The 17,349-nt window shown below is 46.8% G+C and overlaps 1 protein-coding gene across 3 annotated transcripts in view; it reads right to left on the bottom strand.

Annotated features, from left to right (window-relative positions):
- The window catches only part of HMCN1 (hemicentin 1), a 323,571-nt gene that overhangs the window by 144,484 nt on the left and 161,738 nt on the right, over positions 1–17,349 (bottom strand). For all 3 annotated transcript variants that reach the window (XM_048860591.2, XM_048860590.2, XM_075131536.1), the window contains 6 exons: positions 17,085–17,259; positions 8,300–8,427; positions 4,513–4,785; positions 3,113–3,208; positions 2,435–2,629; positions 65–195 (listed from right to left, as the gene is read on the bottom strand). In XM_048860591.2, the coding sequence (XP_048716548.2) occupies positions 65–195; positions 2,435–2,629; positions 3,113–3,208; positions 4,513–4,785; positions 8,300–8,427; positions 17,085–17,259 (998 nt within the window). The remainder of the gene's footprint in view (positions 1–64; positions 196–2,434; positions 2,630–3,112; positions 3,209–4,512; positions 4,786–8,299; positions 8,428–17,084; positions 17,260–17,349) is intronic.

The raw sequence follows: 17,349 nt of genomic DNA, 5'->3' as shown, positions 1-17,349 counted from the left end.
TTGGCTTTTGTACATTTACAGTCATTTCACTTAATTTGCCATGAAATCAACAAACACTACATACCTGGACATCGTCTTTATACCATGTGATGATGGGAAAGGGGTTGCCTGACACTTCACAGAAGAGATTCACAGGCTGATTAACCACTACAGATGCATTTGTCACCTTTTCTTGATCTTGAATTTCAGGAGGAACTATAATAAATTATGTTAAGCAAAGATTTATTTAATCAAAAATGCCATGGACATAAACATTTAAAAAAGCAAAACCAACATGTTGTTTTAAAGTTCTGCACATTATTTTCATCATGTCAGGTTTTTCTTTATAGCTGGTATTTATTAATGCACATGTAACAGTCAAGTGTCTGTTAATGTCTGTGTCATCAAACCTGTGTTGGAGTAAAGGGTTAATATCTTATATCAAACTGTGTTAGGTTAAAAGCTGCCTCACTGTATAAGTTATCAAAGGTAGATGAAAGTGGAAGCTGTGCACAGTTAACTCAGATACAGCCAAATACAATGTAAGTCCTAAATGAATGTTTCAATGAATTGCAACATTCCATTTGCAGTTCCATTTAGTGTGATCCTTCTCTGGGGATGAAGATTTTCTTTGGGGAAAAAAATGATTTCATTGTAAGAGGAAGGGGCCCTCTTTATAAAGGAGTCCCAGTATTATTTTAAGAAGACAACAATGTCAAGTTTAGCCAGGTGAGAGGCTCTCTAATCAAGATCTTACTTTGGCACTTTCATCAGGCTGACACTTGCTATACAGGATACAATAGAACCCTTGTCACTTAGTTTCCTTCTTCCTATTGGTTTAAGTATAATCCTTGATTTTAATTTGACACATTGCTAATAATAATCATGGTTGACGCAGCACAGATGCACTGTGGGAAAGGCTGTAAGGAAACCCTTTCTCCTCCATGCTCTTGGGAAGGAGGGAGTCCCACTAACAATACTGGAAGTGCTCAGTGTCCCAGAAGGGACCTGTCTCCAAGGGGTAGGAGAAACACCATGATTCTGGTCCCTCACATTGTACACTGACTTGTGGATACAGAGCTGCACTGGAGAAAGTGTACGCTACACCTTTTCCAGAGGTGTAGCAATGGCCACTAGCGATCGCTCTCTCTACAAATGTAGCTGGAGGCATGATGCCTGCTCCTGTCCTGAATAGGCATAAAGGAAAGTTACTTACCTTTTTACCCAAAGTTCTTTGAGATGTATGGTCCCTATCTGTATTCCACTGTGGGTATGTATGAACTCCACATGCCTGAGACGGGAAAATTCTTCCAAGTCATGTCTATTGCTCTGTAGGCCCTTGCTCTCCTTGTAATCTCTGCCAATGGTTTAAGAGGCAGTGCAGACAGAATAATCAGACATGACCCAAAGCTGAGGGAAAGGAGGATGAGTAGTGGAATATAGATGGCGACCATACATACTGAACAATTACAGTTGCAATAAGGTAAGTAATTTCCCTTTCTTCTTGGAGTGATGGTTTGTATGTATATTCCAATGTGAGTAACTCAGAGAGGAGGAGGTTATGAGGATGCAGGTGGTATAGCTGCTTGTAGAATCGCTGTCCCAAAGGAGGATTGGACCAAGGTGTAATGTCTCATAAGTGTGTGGATGGAACTCCACATTGCTGCCTTGCAAATATCAAGGAGCAGCCTGGAACCCCACAGAGCCTATGGTCTACAGGGAAAGAAGGCAACATCCTAATGGATCCCATGGTAACTGCACTGGAAACAGATCTGCCTATGGTGCTCCTCTGAAAGAATGATACTGAGGGAGCCATGTAACCATAGGCTCTCTGCACATGCCTGTGCCCTACCTACCCCTGCTAAATAGAGTAGAAGACACAGAGGGGGAGTTAACACTGCTTGGGGCCATCTTAATTCCTGTGGGAATTTCCTATTGGAAAAAAAAACAGATTAGGATGGAAGTCCACTACACAGAGTAGCTGCTATCGGGGTCCACCGTCTCCTGATACACGCTGTAATAGATCCCCTACCAGGTGGTGTGGTAGGAGCTTTGTGGGATGGGGAGGAGAGAATGTCATGGAGCAGCTGCTTCTCCATTCTATGTTAAGTTCTTCGAGCAATGACTCCCCTCATCTGCATTAATAGAGGGGCATATCTAGCATTTATTCTATAAGCTCTTTGGGGGCAAACACCTGGTCTTTTACATGTTTTCCAAGTGTCATGTAAATTTATGGTTGTCTATTACAATCATTTGGTTATTTGTGTAAACAGAAGTTGGTTTCTGTATTAAGCATAAGCAAACAGAACTAACAATCAGGTAGCTACAGGTCAAATACTCAGATTTGCTCCCACAACTACAAAAATGCAGGCCCACATTTTGTGTGTGCAATTTACAAAAACAAAGGAGAAACTGCCCTTTTGAAAATTACCCCTTAATAGCTATAGTTATTTACCATGAACCTTCAGATTGTATTTTCTTTCTGTGCTTCCTGCTTCATTCACTGCTATGCAGATATATTCTCCATTGTCGTATGGTGTGACTGAAGCAATGATGAGCAGTGTCCCATCCTCCAAAATTGAAATGCCCGGCTCATTGCCAGTCAGCTCCCTGCCATTACGTAACCATTTGATGACAGGTTTTGGGGTGCCTAATGAGAGAAATTTATAGAACTTCAAGAGACTTCTTGCTTCATTTGAAAAAGGAAGGATTGATATTACTTTAGAGCAGTGCATGGGAGAAAAATAGACAGTAAGAAAAATCTTTGCTGCAGCTTCTGTAAATCACAAAACACACTGCAGTTTGAACTGGCACAACTGGCTAAAAGGGCTTAGGGACTTAACTCTCCTTCATGCTTAGAGACAGTCCCTGCCACTCCAACCACTGGGCAATGTGAAGAACCCTTGCACTGTCATTGTCCTACAAAAATATACTACCTAATTAGTTAAATTACTTAATAGCCATGGCCCTTTTTCTTAGTGTTAAGGGTTTTTTTTAATATCCTGGTGAGATGTTGTATTTAAGAAGGACTATACACTTTTACCTTTCCAGAAAACTCCAAGATGCTTTGCAACTATGAGTGCCTAAGAGAAAAAATATAGTTATCAGCCAGAATGGTTACAGTGTTGCACACCTTTTGCTGGACATGGAAATGAAACACGTTGATTTGCAACTCTTTCTTGAAATGGAGTGTTGTAAGGAGGGTCAAGATCATCTACTGTAGGAGGTTCTAAAAGAAAAACAGAAACAGAGTAAATAATCTTAGTCACTCCTCTCAAATGTCAAAACATACCATGTACACAATCAATTTACACCTCTTTATTCCTTCCCATTCTCAGATGGCCTGATTCTCATATCCTTACACACGCTCAGTAGATGGAAATATTCCAGCAGTCCCATTTATTTCACTGGGATGACTTAAACATTAAACTATGACTCAGTATGAATTAGGATTTCAGAATCTAGTCCAAATTGGTTTGCTCTGACAATTGCTATATTTACTGTGAAGGCAGAGGATGTTTCTGCAAAATTTGATGGAAATTGGACAAACTGTTTTTGAGCTACAGATCATTAAAAGAATTATCCTGCTTTGAAATTTTGATTGTTTTCTTAATGTTTCTTTGTCTTCCTGTAGCTCAAAGACACCATCCTACCCATTCGGACTTTCTGTCTTGCATCTCCTTGAAAACTCACGTGCTCAGTGTAGCTGAAGAAAACAGTTCATAATAAGCAAAGTTATTAACATTTTTTATTGTAGATAGTTCTGAACCCAATTCTGTTTCACTGTTTTGGGAATTATGGGCCAAATCCTGTTGTCAGCAGTGTTAATGCTCAGAGTATGGGCTTTAACACCACTATAAATGAGAAGTACCTCCACTGAAGTCAATAGAATTGTATCCATGTAAAGCAAGTAAGTGAGGAAAGACTCAGGCATTATATTTGTGTGAACATGTTGCCCACTGTTGGCTGTTTCCATTTTAAAAAGAACAAGAGTCCTCCTACATGTAGAGCTAACAGATCTGTTCCTTTAGCTCAAGTGACAGATGTTTGTGTTTTTGGAGCAATAGAGCCAGGATTCTAATGCAGTCTCGCAGGTGTGTTGTTTATTATGGAACAGGGGAAGCCTCACCATAGTTAAGGCTGATTTTGATCCCCCTTGTAATATCAACCAACCACAAGAAGGTCCCTTTCAAAATTAAAAGAATTAAAAAGTTTTGTTTCGTTTCATATTTTTGCAAACTATCTAATGTTTCTCTGTACCTCCTCCTGCTCAAAACAATCACATCATATTACAGCATTTGAAACGTATGTAGATTTTGATACTGGGTCAGGCAGCAGTGTCAATAGTGATATGTTTCCTAAGTAGGATCAGTTACAGGTCAGTGGAATCTAAGATCCTTTGAATCACTGAGTCTACCTCTCTGAAAGTGCAACAGTTTATCTTCCCCCACAACACAAGGTATAACATATATTAACATAAAGCTACACTTAATCACAGCTGTAAGTCCAAGACTCAGGCCATGTTATAAATACCTTGAACTTGTATTGTTATCTCCGATTCATCACTGCCAGCTATGTTACTAGCAACACACTTGTAGATTCCAGAGTCTGAAAACTGGACTTTGCTGATGCTCAGTGTTCCATCCAGATTGCTGATATACTGTCCTCCATCTATTAACATGGTACTTCTGCCTTTGAACCAGGTGACTGTTGGGGGCGGGATCCCTTGAGCATTGCACGGTATATCAACTCTGTGACCAACCTGTACTTTCATAACTCGAGGCCCACATCGTATCTTTGGAGGAACTAGGCAAGACAAATAAATCCATGGTAATGAGGAAAAGATGATCTGGCAGACTATTCATGGAGAAAATATGGTCAGTGTTATCCTTTTAGAAAATACCTTCCCTTGCCCAATGCAATTTAATGTCCCTAAGTAACATCAAGCAATCAGAACTGAATGTTTCTGCAGACAAGATTTACAGTATGCCTTTGCTCAAGTCATTTGGGGACATTACATTTAAAATCCTAAAACATTATTTCCAAAGAAGTATTATACTCTCATTTTTCCAAGCACATTTTAAAGAGCTCCTGGGTATTGGCTCCACAGAGTACAAAACAATCCAAAAGCTTTAAGATAAAGTCAATTAAATTTGCTCTTTGACATTCTAACTTCCTTCCTCTTAATCCCAGCTATGTATGTTTCTAGGCTAAATTCAGACAGGAAGATAAAATGTGGCTGGAAAAGATTGTTGCTGGTCTCAAAGAATAAAAATATGGTATAAATCAATATTATAACTGCCTTGCCCCAATGCTTTTCTTTATAGGAATCACCAAAGATAAAAAGACTCAAGTAGAGATACAGATTTGTCATGGAAATTTTTAATTAAAAATCACAGAACAGCCACACTAAATGTAGTAATAGTCATGGGTTTAGTAACTGCTCCTGGATATTTGATAAAAAAGGCCCAAGACAAATAAAATTCAACGATATCTCTTCAAAATCACAGCAGGCCAGTGCTCTCCTCCTGCACCACCACTGCCTCCTCCTCATCCCACGAACGGGGCACCACACACCTCCAGCATCACCTTCTGCTCCAGTACCACAACCCTGATCCGAGCCTGTTGAGGAGGAGAGGCCCTGGGGAAGAGAGTGGCTTCAAGAGAGACCCCACCCTGCAGTCATCCTGGGCACAGGCCATGGTAACTCCTGTGTTCCTTGAGGCTGGGCTCGAGGGTTGAGAGGGAACCTGCCTCACACACCCCTACAGGACAGGCAAGTGGCAGCTCCTGGGTCCCATGGAGCTGGGCCTGGGGTTGAGAGTGATTCCACCCTGCACTAACCCTGGACAGCAGCAGCTCCTGTGTCCAGCAGGGCTGGGGCTAGGTGTTGAGAGCAAGCCTGCCCCACACTCATCTAGGCCGTGGGCAGCCGTAGCTCCGGGGCCCCAGGGGTTGGGCCTGGCTCCGCACTCCAGGCATTGTGCCTTGGCACATCAGGTCACAGCGCCTGCTGCCTCTCTGCTGAAACACCTTTCTTTCAAGTTTGGCCCAGTCACGGCCCTATCATGACATGGGTTGAGGCTGCATGATGAGTGAGAGGCAGGTTCGCTCTCCGACCCCACCTCTTTCGTGGGGCCTGCCCTCCACATTGGCCAGTGAGCAACCCACCTAGAGCCTTCCTACATGGAAGCTGCAGATGGAGAAGCCATGGTATCCATGACTTTTTCACCACCATGACAAACTGCAGCCCTACACATAAGGAAACTCCGAAACAATTAACCGTTATGTTCATGGCATAAATGCAGAGAAGTTAGATAAAAATTTTATATACTCATGCTGGAAGGTTGCAACATAACATTACTTTATTTCTTTGAATTCAGAACAGTAGCACACATGAACCCAAACCAGAGAAAGACAAAGCAGGCTGCTCTCTAAAACAGAAAAGCACAATTCACCAATGTTCCCTCTAATTTTCCCCACACATGTGCAAATGAACTTTGTCATGTGCACCAATATGGAGGTGATGTGTTACACATCACCTCCATATTGGTACACATAACAAAATTCATGTGGCAGGGGTGGGGCCGAGGGGTTTGGAGTGTGGGAGGTGGCTCAGGGCTGGGGCAGAGGGTTGGAGTGCAGGGGGGTGAGGACTCCGGCTGGGGGTGCGGGCTCTGGGGTGGGGCTGAAGATGAGGGGCTCAGGGCTGAGGCAGAGGGTTGGGGTGCAGAAGACGATGAGGGCTCTGCAGTGGGGCCATGGATGAGGTGTTTGGGATGCAGGAGGGAGCTGGGGCAGGGATTTAGGGTGTGGGGGGGTGATGGCTCCGGCTGGGGGTGTGAGCTGGGGATGAGGGGTTGGGGTGCAGGCTGCCCCAGGGCTACAGTGGGGAGAGAGGATTCCCACCAGGTCTCTCCCTGCAGCAGCACCTCGTCTGGCGGGGAGAGGCACCTCTCCCCGCCGCAGCAGCTCTGGGGGTGGGACTACGGGATAGGCGCCGCAGGTCTGGGCCGGGGCTGGGTTGAGGCGCCTCTTCCCCGACCGCGGCAGGTCCAGGCTGGGGATTGGGGCACCTCTTCCTGGGTCATGGCAGGTCCGTCCGCAGTCCGGGCTGCCAGTGACAGTCTTCGCTTTGGGCTCCCCGGGGGAGTCCGAAGCAGCAGACAGTCCCACACCAGAGGAGTGGCAGCAGCTGTGGACTCCTTTCCACCCACCGACTCCCATCACTGGCAGGCAGCCAGCAGCTGTTGCCTGCCGCTGATGGAGGGCGGGGACAGAGAGAGGAGCCCTCAATCGGCCAGCTGAGAGGAGCGAGGGGGGGTCAGCGAGGGGGAGCAGCCCTGGGCCAACAGGCCTAGAGTAGCATGGGGGAGGGGCTGGAGAGGAGCCAGCACTTCAGCTGCTGGGCCGCAGTGCAAGTGAAGTGGAGTGCCAGGCTGGACCGCTGGGCCCCTGCTGAGCGTGGGCCTGGTGCCATTATAAACCTGGTACTGTCTGGGCCATGCTGAGTCGGGGCCAGGGGAGGGGCACCGCGGCAGGTCCGGGGGAGAGGCACCTCTCTCCACCAAAGCCCTGAGCGCCTGCGTGGCGCTTAATAGGCTGCTGCGCACCCGTGCGGCTTAGAGGGAACTTAGCAACTCACCCCATCTTTCTCTAGGATAGATGGTTACAAACTGACTCTGATTCCATGTTTTCCTATAGAGTCCTGCAGCCTACAAGCAGAACTGGGAACACCTTTCTCTCCCCTCCCACCCCCAAACTGATCGCTTGCAATTCCAGCACAGTCCTCAATATACCACATGAACAAGACTGCAGCCCTTGCCATTATAATACTTACCAGTATCTCAACCTTGCAATGGAGTCTGTGCAATTTTTTTGATGGCCAACTGAAATATCATTAGTTTTTCCACTATAATATACCACCATGAGAAAAGGCAGGCAAGTAGATTCTGTGTGTGCCCCCCGGATTGATAAATATGAATGAAAGTTTTGTAAATATTTGTGGACATTCTGGCTACTTTGCATTAGAACAGCAGTTCTCAGTCCATAAAGCTCTAGTGGTTCAAGGAGAGCAGACTGAACATATGGTGCTATATTTCCTCCAGGTTTCAACTTTCTAAATCACATTAAGAGAAGAGAAGGAAGTAGGTTATGTGATAGCAAATGGGAGGAGGGTGTAGTCCAGGTGATACTAAATAGGACAGGGAGATGCCTATGAAACGTGGTTCATACTATGAAAAAGTTTAGGCACTTAAATTACAGTGGCTTCCCTAGTAGGACCTCCAGAAGGGATTATTCTTGTAGTGAAATAACTCACCATGTACATTTAGCTTTACTGACTGAGTCACGTTCCCAGCAATATTTGTGGCCACACAGATATACATTCCGCTGTCTGAAACTCGCGTCTCAGTGATTTTCATTGACCCTGAGGGAAGGAAGGTGTGTCTGGAAAAATAGGAAACATGTATAACTGTATAAATATTTATTGAGAGAAGAATACTTTACTTAGACATTACTAATAAATACCATGAACTAAAATAGTCCTGTTTAGCATGACATTTAGTGCAGTTGAGATGGTTTTTATTTAACTATAATAAATAAAATTTTTGTGATTTATCATTGTGATTTATCATTCCTAAATTTTTCCTAACTCATTACTGAATCAATAAATTCAGAATACAAAGCAAATAATCTGAAAAATGGCAGGATCCACAGGACAAACTGTAGGTGTTTCAGGTACTCACAGGACTCCTTAAATCCTGCCCTTTTTCTAGTGGAAACAAACTTTCTGAGGAATGTGTGATTCATGGGATTGGTAATAAGATATGGAACCCTTTCATCTAAGTCACAGGCTCAAGGTCAGCCCAAGTCAGGTTGCTATTAACCAATTGCTCAAGTTTAGTCCATTTGGTGAAGTCCACTTCATCTAGGGAATAAGGATGGTCTTGTGATTAAAGCACTAATCAGAGACTCAGGAAGGCGGGTTCCAATTTGCAGGTCTGGTTCAGTGACCATGAGCAAGTAACTTAATTTCTCTGTGCCTCAGAGTAGAATGAGGATAGTAATACTTCCTTACTTCAAAGGGGTGATGTGATCAAAAATTAATATGTGTGAGATGTGTGGCAAATTGCTGGTACGATTATGATGGGTCCCATGCTTCCTCTTCTGGGGCGGGGGGGGGTTCAGGACAGAGATTCCTGCCCCAGAACTAGGGTATCTACTGTCCCACTAGTAACCCAGAGAAGGGTAGTGGAGAGGGAGGGACCTTGGCCCATCCTCCACTCCGGGTCCCAGCCCAGGGGCCCTAGGGATAGTGGTAAACCACTTGAACTAGTGCTTCCTTCCCCGGGCTACTTCCCTCTCCTGCTCTTCAGCTTGTGGGGCTTCCTGCCCTCTCTCTCTGCACAAGTGTCTCTTTACCTAGGGTCTTGGTCTTCTAGCCAGCCATGGCACTTCTCCAAACTCTCCACTGCTCCAACTCCTTCAAACTGCTCTCTACTCCAACTCTTTCAAACTGCTCTCTACTCCAACTCCTTCTGGTCTGATTGAAGCAGGGGGGTTTTATCATGTGACTGGCTTCAGGTGCTCTAATTGGCTTCAGGTGCTTTAATTAGTCTATAGCAAACTTTCTTCCCTCTACAGGGAATAGGTCTCCCTTCTAGTACTCTCCTGCTGCCCTCTGGCCATGCTGTATCACATATCCCCGCTCCCTGCTCAACACCATGGGATTGGGCTACTTGGGACGAGAAGCAGTGCTGTCGTGATAGGCCATCAGCGTTGCCGTGTTGGCTTTCGGCCCTATGCTGTACCTGGAAATGGAAGGGCTGCAGGGATAGGAACCACCTAGTCACTCTTGCGTTCTTCTCCTTGTTTCTGTGCACCCACTGGAGTGGGGCGTGCTCTGTTACAAGGATAAACCGCCGCCCCAGTAGGTAGTAGCGGAGAGTCTCCATAGCCCATTTTACCACCAGACATTCCTTTTCAACGACAGCGTATTTTTGTTCCCTGGGGAGGAGTTTCCGGCTGAGGTACAAGATCGGGTGTTCCTCCTCCCCTATCATCTGTGAAAGGACAGCTCCTAGCCCTACATCTGAGGCATCTGTTTGTAGGATGAATTCCTTCTCGAAGTCTGGGGCTATGAGTACTGGATGGCAGCAAAGGGCTGTCCTTAAATCTGCAAATGCTCCTTCTGCCTCATCAGTCCACTTTACTATCTTGGGGCCCCGAGCCTTTATCAAATCCGTCAATGGCCCTGCTCTTGTGGTGAAATGAGGGATGAATCTCCGATAGTATCCTACTATCCCTAGAAATGCTCTGATCTGCTTTTTACGGACTGGTCGAGGCCAACCTTGTATTGCCTCCACTTTATTCCACTGGCGTTTCACCAAATCTCTCCCTACTACATACCTGAGGTATCTGGCCTCAGCTAGTCCTATCACACATTTGAGAGGGTTGGCAGTGAGGCCAGCCTTCCGCAGGGCGTCTAGCACCACTTCTACTTTTCCTAGGTGCATTTCCCAGTCAGGGCTATGGATGACTATGTCGTCTAGATAGGCGGCGGCATAGTTGGCATGGGGTTGCAGCAATTTGTCCATAAGTCGTTGGAATGTTGCAGGGGCCCCATGGAGTCCAAAAGGGAGGACAGTGTATTGGAACAGGCCATCGGGGGTAGAGAAGGCAGTCTTTTCCTTGGCATTCTTGGCCAGGGAAATTTGCGAATATCCTTTGGTCAGGTCCAGAGTGGTTAGGTATTGGGACTTGCCTAACTGATCAACTAGCTCATCAATGCGTGGTATCGGATAGGCATTGAATTGGGATACTTCATTCAACTTCTGGAAGTCGTTGCAAAACCTCAGGGTGCCATCAGGCTTGGGGACTAGGACGATAGGGCTGGACCACTGGCTGTGGAATTCTTCAATAACCCCGAGTTCCAGCATCTTGTTCACTTCTGTCCTAATTTCTTCCCTTTTAGCTTCTGGTATTCGGTACAGTCTTATCATCACCCTTACTCCGGGACTGGTGACAATATGATGTTGGACCAGTGTCATACGGCCCGGCTGTGTACAGAACACGTCCTGGTTCCGTTGGATCATATCAATGACCTCTGTTCGTTGTTCTGGAGTTAACTCAGGAGATATCTTCACCTGCCCCTGTGGATCGTCTGTCTGGGGTGGAGCTCCCCGAATGGCCAGGCATGTCTCTCGGTCACGCCAGGGCTTCAGTAAGTTGATGTGGTAGATTTGCTCTGGCCTTCGGCGGTCTGGTTGTCTGACCTTATAGTCCACCTCCCCAGTGGCTTCCACTATCTCATATGATCCATGCCAGCTGGCTAGGAGTTTGCTTTCTGCTGTCGGCACTAGCACCATCACCCGTTCCCCCGGCTGAAATCTTTGTACTTTCGCCCGACAGTTGTAATATGTCTGCTGGGCCTCTTGTGCTTTTTCCAAATGTTCTCATACTATAGGGGTTACTCGAGTTATTCGCTCTCTCATCTGTGTCATGTGTTCAATGACATTCTTCCCAATCTTCTTTGGTAAGATCTAATATTCCGTGTGGGTGGTGTCCATATAGTAGTTCAAAGGGAGAAAAACCAGTGGATGCCTGGGGGACTTCCTGTACAGCAAACATTAGATACGGTAGAAGGGTATCCCAGTCTTTTCTGTCCTCTGCTACCACCTTCCGGATCATACTTTCAAGGGTACGGTTAAACCGCTCGACCAGTCCATCTGTTTGTGGACGGTAGACTGAGGTCCATATGGATGCGGAGTAGGGTACATAAGTCTTTCATTAATTTTGACATGAAAGGGGTTCCTTGGTCTGTCAGGATCTCCTTAGAGATGCCCACTCTGGCAAAAACCTGGAGTAGTTCTTTTACTATTGCCTTGGACATGGGGTTTCTTAAAGGAATGGCTTCTGGATACCGCGTGGCGTAGTCAAGGATGACTAGTATGTTGCCGATCTTTTCAGTGGGCCCACTATGTCCATGGCTATCCTCTCGAAAGGGACTTCAATAATAGGCAAAGGTACTAATGGGGCCCACAAGCGAGGTCGGGGGCTATGCAACTGGCATTCAGGGCAAGAGGCACAATAGCACTGCACCTCTGCACGTGTTCCTGGCCAATAAAACCTTCTTAGGACTCTATCCAGTGTCTTGTCTACTCCTAGATGTCCCCCAAATAGATGACTGTGAGCTAACTCTAGTACTGCCCTTGTGTGTTTCCGTAAGACTAAGAGTTGCTCTACTTCTTCCCCTCATATTTGCTCTATCCTGTACAACAGATTGCGTTTGAGCACGATATGGCCTTGGGCCTTTGGTCTTTCCTTCCACGGGTACGCCATTTACTTCTACCTCTTCCCTCACATTCGCATATAGCGGGTCATTAGCTTGGTCCTGCCCGAAATTCTCACGTGCGGTACCAGTCTGGCCTAATTCCAGGGGGCCTGTTTCTACTCCGCCCCCTGGGTTGCCCCTACTTAGGCTAGGAACCGCCTCCGAGTCCTCACTAGCCTGAATTATCTCCTGGCCTCCTGAAAGGGTTCGCCTACCAACAAGGGAAGTTTTCTGGTTCTCTGCTAGAATCCTGGTCCCTAATCTTTTATTTCCCTCCTTTCCCGTCTAGACTTTCGGGATTTTCTGGGGGATGAGAACAACTCTGGGGCAAATTTGGCAAACGTTGGGGTTAGGCTATCTGTAGGTGCCTCCGTCTCAGCCCGGGGGTTGCTACCCTCCCCTGGCTCTATTGGGGGGAGTAAGCTCTCAAACCCGGGGAAGTCCATACCAATTAAGATAGGGTAGGGGAGTCTAGGGACCACCCTGCTGTCACACTGGTAGTATTCTCCTGGATCTCAATCCGTACCGGGATTGTGGGGTAGAAATTTACAATGTCATGAACACATGTTACCCCTGTGTTTTTGGCCTGGGTTAGTTGGTCTTGTCTCATCAACTTCCCTGAAACCAGCGTGACAGCACTCCCAGAATCTACTAATGCTTTGTGGTCTCAATACCATTCATTTTTACTGATCTTGTATACCCATGCGAGGTCACTGCGACCCCTACCAAGCCGATTAGGCCACATTGCTCCCCGTGATCCCCCAGATTACATTGCATAGGCTCTTCCCTGTTGGGGCATTGGGCTGCTATATGCCCCAATTCCTCACGCTCATAACACTGCCCCCTTATTCTGGTTGCTGCCCTCTGCCTGGGGCTATTTGGCCGGCCCCCCCAGCCCTCTCTTCCCAAACCCCCAGATCCCTTCTTGGCTTCGGGCCATTCCTTGGTGTCTTTCCTCCCAGTTATGGTTCTCCTGGAGTTCTCGACAGTCTGGAGCCTTGGGTTTGGGACTGGCTTCCTGTTTTGCCGTGTCTCACCCCCTGGGGTCTGGAACAGTTCACGGGCTGCCAGCTGTCTTTCCACGAGGGCAACCAACTCATCATAGGTGGAAGGGTCATTCTGGCCAACCCAAGCCTGGAGGCCTGGTGGTAGCCCCCTCATATACTGGTCCAGTACCAGGAGCTCCATCATCTTCTCAGAGCTGAGGGCCTCAGGGTGCAGCCATTTCCGGGCCAGGTGGATCAGGTCAAACAATTGTGATCGGGGTGTCTTGTCCTCTGTATACTGCCACTCATGGAACCTCTGGGCTCGCAACGCCGTTGTTACTCCAGATCTGGCCAGGATCTCTGCCTTCAGCTGTGGGTAATCTGCTGAAGTCTCCATGGCCATATCGTAGTAGACCTTCTAGGCTGCCCCACACAGGAACAGGGTGAGGATACCAGACCACTGATCTCGGGGCCAGGCCTCCTGCAGGGCTGCTCTTTCAAAAGCCGGGAGGTATGCTTCCACATCATCCTCCCGTGTCATTTTCTGTAGGCAGTGGCTGACCCGTATGGTCCAGGTCCCGTCGCAGTTGCGGTTCAGTTCCATAAGGGCCTTCATCTGGTTCACCAGCTCTTGCAGCAGGGCTCGGTCCTGGGCAGCTTGACTCATCAACAGACAATTAGTCTCCTGCTGCATCCGAGTCGCCTCCTGCCTCCTGTTGGGCGGTTGCTTGGACCCACGTAGCCTCCTGCTGGGCGGCGGTGGCTTGTATTAGGGCCTTGACCACGTCGTCCATCTTAGGGATGGGAGGGTTTTGGCTAACTCTGGTTTAAGTCCCCAGCGCGTAGACCCCACTTCTGACACCAGGTGTGGCAAATTGCCGGTATGATTATGATGGGTCCCATGCTTCCTCTTCTTGGGGGAGGTTCAGGGCGCAGATTCCTGCCCCAGAACTAGGGTATCTACTGTCCCACTAGTAACCCAGAGAAGAATAGTGGAGAGGGAGGGACCTGGGCCTGCCCTCTACTCCGGGTCCCAGCCCAGGGGCCCTAGGGATAGTGGTAAACCACTTGAACTAGTGCTTCCTTCGCCTGGGCTACTTCCCTCTCCTGCTCTTCAGCTTGTGGGGCTTCCTGCCCTCTCTCTCTGCACAAGCCGGGTGTCTCTTTACCTAAGGTCTTAGTCTTCTAGCCAGCCACGGCACTTCTCCAAACTCTCCACTGCTCCAACTCCTTCAAACTGCTCTCTACTCCAACTCCTTCAAACTTGCTCCCTGCTCCAACGCCTCCTGGTCTGATTGAAGCAGGGGTTTTTTGTCATGTGACTGGCTTCAGGTGCTCTAATTGGCTTCAGGTGCTTTAATTAGTCTATAGCAAACTTTCTTCCTTCTACAGGGAATAAGGCTCCCTTCTAGTACTCTCCTGCTGCCCTCTGGCCATGCTGTATCACAGATGCTACAGCAACCATACAAATATTTGCAAATACATTCGCTCCCCATACACAAAAGCACTCATTACAAAAACCACCTGCACAACTGTAATTGCTAACTCTGTTGCAGTCTCAGGAGAAAGGGCAAAATCTGAGGGCCAGACTCTGTCATTAAGGTCATGTCTACACTACACACCATTTTCAGGGGTGTCCAGCGTACATGCAGCCACATGCCATAGTGAAAAGCACACCCTGTTGACACTACAGTGTGTAGCTACACTTATCAGTGAAAGGCTCCGACAAACAGGAGGCAGTGGTAAAAGGCTTCAGCTGCTCCCCGCTGCCAGGAACTTTCACGGAAGCAAGGAAATGCTGTGGCAGAAGGGAGGCTGCAGGGAAAGGCTGAGCCACCACCCCCTGCCACAGCCTTTATCCACTGCCAGAGCCTTTCCCTGTGGCAGAAAAGGGCTCCAGCAGGGGGGACCTAACAGTCTTTCCCAGCTGTGGAGAAGAGCATCAGCAGCAGGGAGCTTCCCTGCTGTAAAAACATTTGCCTGTGGAGGAGGTGGTCTCCAGCAGAGGGACGCTGCCAGACACTTTCCCCACTGTCAGAGCCTTTCCAGGCTGCTGGAGTCTTTTCCTGCAAAGGGAAAGGCTCTAGTAGCAGGACACCACACTGCTAAAAACAGCAGCACAGACAGGAGGCATGTTTTGGGCCAGTAGAGAACATGTAGGATATGTACACCAGGTACATACTCACACCTTGCAGCCATGTCTTTACTGAGTTACTCTATGCCTCATCATCTGTGCTACTATTTATACATGTACTAGGAGGGCTGTGTGTGTATATATACTACATGCCATTGAAAGAATGTCACAGTGTATATGCACCCTAAGGCACTGGCCCATAATGGGGGCTGAGACTTAACCCCACTGCATGGCAATCTCTGGGAGGTTCTAAAAGGGCACAGCATGCTCTCCCCTATGTCTGGCCAGCTCTGCTGGCTGGTGTGGTGGGGACACGTCCATGCCCCCTTTTCAAGAGGGCTGTAGCCATGGTGGTGTCAGCAGGCCCTGTACTCAGGGGAACTGAAACTATGCCTGCCCCTTAGCTGGGGTACGGTGGGGGGGGGAGAGGGGGAATGCCTCCTTGGGCCATCCCCAATCTTGTACAACACCACAAGAGCCAGGGCACAATCTGGCCAGAATTAACTTGGGGAATAAACCATCTCACCCCTAAAGATGGTCCCTGCACATAAGGACTGAGGTACATTAACAGGGCATCATGACGAAAGCTTGTACCACTGCTGCCCATGCTGTAACTGATGGGCAGACAAAGAACTTCAGTCTCCAGGGCAGTCAGTTCAACACTTTTCATAAGCCCTAAACTAATATGTTTTCACATTTTTAAAAGCAGCTGGAGAGTTTCTGAATCCAAGATACAATGGCAATAAGTGGATACCTGCAACCACTTTTAAACATTAAAGGTCATTCATATTCTATTAGGAATTCATACTTCATATAACACAGACAATTCTCCCCATAACTCAGCAATGAAACATATAACTGTAAAAGAAAATGGAACTTTTAAAGATTTAAGATCAAGCACAGATGATCAGTTCTGGGCGCCACCATAAAATAAATATTACATTATAATAATGAGGTGTCTGTGTACAGAAGGCTATTTGGACTTGGCCTCCTGAGCAGTGAAACACTGTGGTGACTTCTAATGCTTGCTTTTGCTTATAAATGCATATTGGAGTACAGTATATACCATGACTGAAATATGGTTTTAGTAATGTTCAGAGCTCAAAAAGACAGCCACAAGGATTAAAAGCTCTCTTTCAGATTGGTTTATTTACATCTATGAAGTGTTTTGTGATACATGTTGTAAGAAATATGCTAGACAAAACAACATAGTATTATACAGAATGTGAAGGCCCACAAAGACCATGGTGGAATTTTGTAGGCCTGTAGAATTTAAGAGATGGATTTTGCTCTCACTTTCCCTGCCTCCACCCTGCCCCCCACCCCCAGTGTAAATGCAGAGTTAGTCCAGTGACCACTATAAACTAATTCTGGTTTTACACTGGAAGAACCAAGAGCAGAATCTGAGAGCCTGGGGAAAAAATTGTAAAATGCCAACAGCAGGAAAGTCTAAAAAAATCAGTTCAAAAAGTGAAAATGTGCTAAGTTTGGGAATGAGAATTTCAAAACCAACTGACACAGAAGTACAGACTTTCCAATGCCTTCCTCACTCATCAGAATGGAACAGGCAGTTAAAAAAAATAAAAACTTCCAAAAACCTAAGAGCTTAGAAGAAATTGCATTTTGTTTCGTTTCTATCACATTTTGTTACCTTGGAGAGAATGGAGAGATAAGCTGCATTTCTTTGGCCCAGGTAATTATGGGGGGTGGTAAACTCTTCACCTCGCATGGAAGTGTGACATCTTCCCCTGCAGTCACTGAAATCTCTATGGGTTTGTCATATGTACCTCCTTGCTGGTCTCCAGGCCTGGACACTCTGGGTTTCACTAAAATAAGAAACATGTTAATAAAGTGAAATAAATATGTTGTCTATTTATACATGTGCAAGATAAAATAATGTGGTATAAATTAAACTT

This window comes from Caretta caretta, chromosome 8, assembly GCF_965140235.1.
Source record: "Caretta caretta isolate rCarCar2 chromosome 8, rCarCar1.hap1, whole genome shotgun sequence".
In the NCBI taxonomy this organism is placed as follows: Eukaryota; Metazoa; Chordata; order Testudines; family Cheloniidae; genus Caretta; species Caretta caretta.
The sequence above is the reverse complement of the archived record's forward strand: the minus strand, read 5'-3'. Positions and strand labels throughout refer to the sequence as shown.